The 6173-nt window shown below is 42.2% G+C and overlaps 1 protein-coding gene across 5 annotated transcripts in view; it reads right to left on the bottom strand.

Moving 5' to 3' along the window:
* Positions 1-4046: 4046 nt before the first annotated feature.
* TXNDC8 (thioredoxin domain containing 8) overlaps positions 4047-6173 on the bottom strand; it is a 34678-nt gene continuing 32551 nt past the window's right edge. For 2 of the 5 annotated variants that reach the window (XM_023202071.3, XM_023202084.3), the window contains 2 exons: positions 5055-5120; positions 4047-4278 (listed from right to left, as the gene is read on the bottom strand). In XM_023202071.3, the coding sequence (XP_023057839.1) occupies positions 4252-4278; positions 5055-5120 (93 nt within the window). In that variant the 3' untranslated portion in view covers positions 4047-4251. The remainder of the gene's footprint in view (positions 4279-5054; positions 5121-6173) is intronic. The other 3 variants (XM_023202064.1, XM_023202079.1, XM_026456264.1) reach the window with 2 other exon arrangements.

Below are 6173 nucleotides of genomic sequence, written 5' to 3'. Positions count from 1 at the left end.
TGGCATAATCATGGCTCATTGCAGCCTCAATCTCCTTGATTCAAGCCATCCACCCACCCCAGCCTCCTGAGTAGCTGGGACTACAGGCGTGTGCTACCATGCCTGGCTAATTTTTAGGTTTTGTAGAGATGGGGTCTTGCTGCATTGCCCAGGCTGGTCTAAAACTCCTGGCCTCAAGTAGTCTTCCTGCCTCAGTCTCCCAAAGTGCTGGGATTATAGGCATGAGCCCCGATCCCTGGTCCTAGATAAAAGACTTTGTTGTGGTTAAGCAATGTTCTTAACTTTACTGGGAGGAAATGATGCAGTAAATCTGGATACGTATTTTTCTTTGCATTTTGTCATTAATGCAAACTTTGAGAGGTGAGAGAACTGTGCTTGGGAGCCAGGAGGTTGGGGCAGATATTGCTGAGTCTTTCGGTTTACATAGAAGAAATCAGGAGGCTGTCAGGAAAGATGGTGGGCTTGCTTTGGTGAATACTGCAGTGTACTACACTGAAGTAAAGCAGACTCCTGGCTTAAAGGGCCCAGGGGCTCTGATGGAAGAACTGCTATATATATATATATATATATATATATATATTTTTTTTTTTTTTTTTTTCGAGACAGAGTCTTGCTCTGTCACCCAGGCTAGAGTGCAGTGGCTCTATCTCGGCTCACTGCAACCTTCGCCTCCCAGGTTCAAGCAATTCTCCTGCTTCAGCCTCCCGAGTAGCTGGGATTACAGGCACCTGCCACCACGCTTGGCTAATTTGTGTATTTTTAGTAGAGACTGGGTTTCACGATGTTGGCCAGGCTGGTCTTGAACTCCTGACCGCGTGATCCACCCGCCTCAGCCTCCCAAAGTGCTGGGATTACAGACATGAGCCACTGCCCCCGGTAGAACTGCAGTATTCTTTGTGGAGGTAAAAAAGAGGCCCCACGCCAGGCACAGTGGCTCATGCCTGTAATGCCGGCACGTTGGGAGATGAAGGAGGGCAGAGAGATCTAGACCCGGAGATCTAGACCAGCCTGGGCAACATGATGAAACCCCATTTCTACAAAAATTACCTGGGCATGGTGTCACATACCTGTGGTTTCAGCTACTTGGGAGGCTGAGGTGGGACGATCATTTGAGCCTGGTAGATGGAGATGGCGGTGAGCTATGATCGCATCACTGCATTGGAGCAGTGCCCTGGCTGAAGCCAGGACAACAGAGTGCGAACCTGTCTCAAAAAAAAAAAAAAAAAAAAAAAAAAGAAAGAAAGAAAAAGGAGAGAGAGATGATCTAGATACAGTATGTTGCAAATAATTGGGTAGATCGCAGTTATGGTTTAGAAACTTGGGCATTAGCCCTGCAAGTTCAAATTGAAACATGTTACTCCGAACCTCTATAAATGAGGTCTTATTAAAATGAGGTCACCAGACAAGATGATCTGAAGTTTTTTGACACTTAATTTTGTTAAGCAGTGAGTGTGACTGGTAGAATTTAAGATAAACATGGCACCATTATATGCCATGCTTATATTATAAGCTTGACTATACAACTTTTCTTAAACTTTAGTCTTAACTTTGGCATCACAGAGCTGGGGTCCAGTGCGGATTTTTCTGGGGAAATTTGGGCAAGTCTTTTAACTTCTTTGTGTCTGTTTGCTTCTGTGTAAGAAAATAGGGATAAAAGTAGTACTTCCACTGTAGGTACTGGTGTGCTACAGCTAAATCTTACCAGCTCATGAGGGCCTATTGTGTACATCTCTTCCCAACTGCATGCTCAGTGATGCCATTGTGTAGCCTGAAATCTGCCAAGTATTTACACCACAGAAATTGGCAACCACTTCAGACCAGGGAGTTTTTTCTCCCAGACAACCAGTTGTTAAACATTTTTCAATACAATTCCACTTACAGGATTGCTGCAAAAGTTAAATGAGGTGATGAATGTAAAGGGTTTAGGATATTGTCTAGCAAATACACTAAATAGATATGTGAGCATGGCATATACAGATTTTTTATCAGACAACTTTTGCTTTAAATTGTTATTTTAAAAGTTTATTTTTTTGCAGGGAACACAACATTTTAAGTCTTTTCAGCCTCTTGCTTTTCTGGGGTTCCCACCATCTCTACCCCCATCTTTATAATAGGAGCAAAATTGCCTTTATGATTGTGATCCTGGCCCCTGGCTAGAGTTGTTCAGGAAAGAATAGTCTGGCTGGTCTCTTGGATGGAGGAGATAATAAATGCTTGGGAGTTATTGGCAGGGACTACTTTCCGGCACTAAGACTGGAAAATAAGGAACATCTATCTGTAGCAACATAAAAGATGATTCAGATGAAAAGCAGAGGACAGAAATACTTGGAAATATACTGAGTCCCCCATAGCTTTCCTCTCCCTGTTTCTAATCTTATGTGAAGGCTGACTGTATCTCTGCATTTGGATTCCATGAATCAAGTTTTATTTTAAGTACCTATTCCAATGTTTGGCAGTGCTCAATGCTTATTTGTTCTCCTTTTTGCTTAAACCAATATGTGCTGGTTTCCTCTATAGCCCAAATAATTTTCATTGATTTATTTTATTTTTTTATTTTCGAGACTGAGTCTCGCTCTCTTATCCAGACTGGAGTGCAGTGGCACGATCTCAGCTCACTGCAACCTCCACCTCCCAGACTCAAGTGATCTTCCCTCCTCAGCCTCCCAAGCAGCTGGGACTACAGGCACGAGCTACCATGCCTGGCTAATTTTTGTATTTTTTTCTTCTTTTTTATAGAGACAGAGTCTCGCTGTGTTGCCCAGGCTGGTCTCAAACTCCTGGGCTCAAGCAATCCTCCCACCTCAGCCTCCCAAGCAGCTGGGACTACAGATGCAAGCCACCATGCCTGGCTACTTTTTCTCTTTTGTGTAGAGACAGGGTTTCACCATGTTGCCCAGGCTGGTCTCAAACTCCTGGGCTCAAGTAATCCACCTGCCTCGACCTCCCGAAGTATTAAGATTACAGGCATGAGCCACTGTGCTCTGCCTACTCCAAAGAATTCTAAAAAAGCATATGGAGCCTATGCTTTGTCAAAATCTCAGTTATTAATGCCTTAATAGTTAGGAAAGCCAGCTCCACTCTGTCTATGACTTAAGACTCCAGTGTTCGTCTGGTGGCAGCCTCAGCATAGGCACAATTAGTATAGTATAGAGGAAGCCATCTCTTCTGGGCTCTAAATGTCTGAGTTATCTCAGGTTCTTTTTGTTTTTGTTTTTTTTTACTGGCAGTAAAAGGACTTTCTGGTTTGTATGTGTGTGGGTCTGTGTGTGTGTCTGTGTTTATAGGAGGACTTTAGAAAGGGAGTGAGAGAGAGAGAAAAATGACACAGTTCAAACAAAATGATGGCTGGGCGTGGTGGTTCATGCCTGCAATCCTAGCATTTTGGGAGGCCGAGGCAGGAGTATCATTTGAGGTCAGGGGTTCGAGACTAGCCTGGACAACATAGTGAAACCCTGTTTCTACTAAAAACACAAAAATCAGGCAGGTTTGGTGGTGTCTGCCTGTAATCCTAACTACGCGGGAGGCTGAGGTGGGAGAATCACTTGAACCTGGTAGGGAGAGGTTGCAGTGAGCCGAGATCATGCCACTGTACTCCACGCGGGGCAACAGAGCAAGACTGTCTCAAAAAAAAAAAAAAAAAAATTGATACATTGGTGAAGGATTTTGTACCATAAAAAAATGGCTGAATGGGGGGAGGCTTTCATATACTCAAACTGCACGAAGGCATTAAGGCATTTATTTGTTCCTTGACCACTGGGAAGAATTGGATCTTTGCTAATCTCTGGAAAATCTTCACAACCTGGTATTACTTAGCTGTGCAGAACCTCTCTTGTGAAGGTCATAAAAACACTACCCAAAGAGTGTGCTCAGAGCAAGTGGGAAGGTCAAGTTGGAGAATGGAAATGACACAATCTCTGATATTGCAACAGTTTTTAGCAATTGTACAGTGAGATTGCAATATGGTATTCAACCAGTAATGCATTAGGAGAGAGACCAATAGAACATGACAATATTTGTTGGAAATAAAAACACAAACACATTTGCTCTTGCCTTTTAAAGTATCAGAAGTATATTTCGTCTTGGAGATCAGCTTACATTAATTCTTGAATCTTGGCTTCCAGCTGTTTAGCATCAGCTCCACTAAATTCAAAAATCTGTTCACAAATGCACAAAGGTGAAACATTTATTGATTCAAGTACTGTGAAAATGTTGAGGCTTTAAGGAATTTTATTCCTGATTGAAAAGTTAATCTTACTCATTTCCATCACTTGCAGGACACTTTAAATATAAATACACATTGAACACATTAAATTCATAATATTTTCGTATTTGGCATCCTTTCAAAATTACTTATGCTAAAACTTTGCCAGATCTCTATAATTCTCCATAATATTCCTTTAATCTAAGATCTAAAACATATAATGATGCTGGAAATAAACAAACTCCATCATTGGAACTTCTCAGAGCTCTTATATATTGGTATTGAGGATTTGTTAATTAATATACACGATCTCCTGAAATCAAGTGGCTTGGGATTTGTCATTCCCTGACTTCTCCCCATGTAAGAGTATTAGAATTCGTTGATTCTAAGAAGCACATGTTTTTTTCGAACGTTTACATCTCTGAATCAGAATGCATTTCATAGTGGATGGTATGTTATATTTCACTTGGAACACTTTTTAGTGGTATATAAAATAATAATACATCTTTTGCAAGTGTCTTATGTTTGAAGAAAGATGGAATTCAATGACTTTAGTACTAAATATATTACGTGGTTGAAGAGAAGGAAGACTGTGAGGTTGGGATTAGGTGAAAACTTGAGTTCCCAGGAAGGAGGCGGTTGAGCCACCAGGAATGGTGTTAGGACTTTGGGGCAGGGGCTAGAAAAGTCTAGAACTAACTTTAGTGCCTAGTGTGCTGCAGGGCAAAACCATCCCCACATAGAAGGCTTCTGCTTCTCCAGGCAGCAGCATTCTGCCTGAGTGTGTCATTATATTTATTCCTTCAAAGTAAACCCCAGATTTGTAACTCTACCTTGATCCCATTTCACTTACCGGGTTGCTCGTGAATCCACTTCTATAACAGCAAATCATTCTTTTGATTCTTGAGAATAGGGTTACCTAAGTGTTGAGGTAGAATTTCATAATTTATCTGAGTTGCCTGGTTTGTAACTATCTCCCCTATAACTAGTTCTTTTGGCCTTGGCCATGGGAGGCAGGTGTCAGAAAGGATCTGCAAAAGTTTCTCTTTGCTAAGAGTTAGGTGGCAGCTGGATGGTGGCTCTGGGGCATGAAGGACAGTTCATAATCCTCTGTGAAATCTGAGGTCAGAGCTCGTGCAGAGATAAGAACTCCTGGCGGGAACATAGGCAGGGCTTGGCTACCTGAATGACCAGACTTGGCAGGAAGCATGATAAATTCATTTTGCCTGTTTTTGGACTTTTAAAGATGGACGGCCGGGTGTAGTGGCTCACGCCTATAATCCAAGCACCTTGGGAGGCTGAGGCTGGTGGGTCACTTGAGGTCAGGAGTTTGAAACCAACCTGGTCAACATGGCAAAACCCCGTCTCTACTAAAAATACAAAAATTAGCCAGGTGTGGTGGTGCGCACCTGTAATCCCAGCTACGTGGGAGGCTGAGGCAGGAGAATCATTTGAACCCAGGAGGTGGAGGTTGCAGTGAGCCACGATCATGCCACTGCATCCCATCCTGGGTGACAGAGAGAGACTCTTGTCTCAAAAAAAAAGAGTATGGTGCACCGATTCAAATGTAATTGTTTTTAAAAAATAGAAAAAGGAAAGATGGAATTCTACAATGTGTATTCTTCTGTGTCTGGCATCTTCCACTCAACAGGATGTTTATGAAACTTACCTGGATAGTGTCACTACAGTCATTTTTCAGCGTTTCTTTGGTATTCCATTGCATGAATGTAACACAGTTTATCCATTTTAGCTATGACAAAGAGTGCTACTGTGGATGTTCTTGTCCATATCTTTGCAGGGATATCTTTGTGAGCACATAAGCACTGATTTCTGTTGTATAGCTAAAAGTGGGATTGTGGGTTCTGCTTCAGTAGAAGCTACCCCACAGTTTTTGAAATTATACTGCACGTATTTCCTTTTCTTTCCCTTCCTTCCTTCCTTCCTTCCTTCCTTCCTTCCTTCCTTCCTTCCT

Source organism: Piliocolobus tephrosceles, chromosome 14, assembly GCF_002776525.5.
Source record: "Piliocolobus tephrosceles isolate RC106 chromosome 14, ASM277652v3, whole genome shotgun sequence".
Lineage (NCBI taxonomy): Eukaryota > Metazoa > Chordata > Mammalia > Primates > Cercopithecidae > Piliocolobus > Piliocolobus tephrosceles.
The sequence above is the reverse complement of the archived record's forward strand: the minus strand, read 5'-3'. Positions and strand labels throughout refer to the sequence as shown.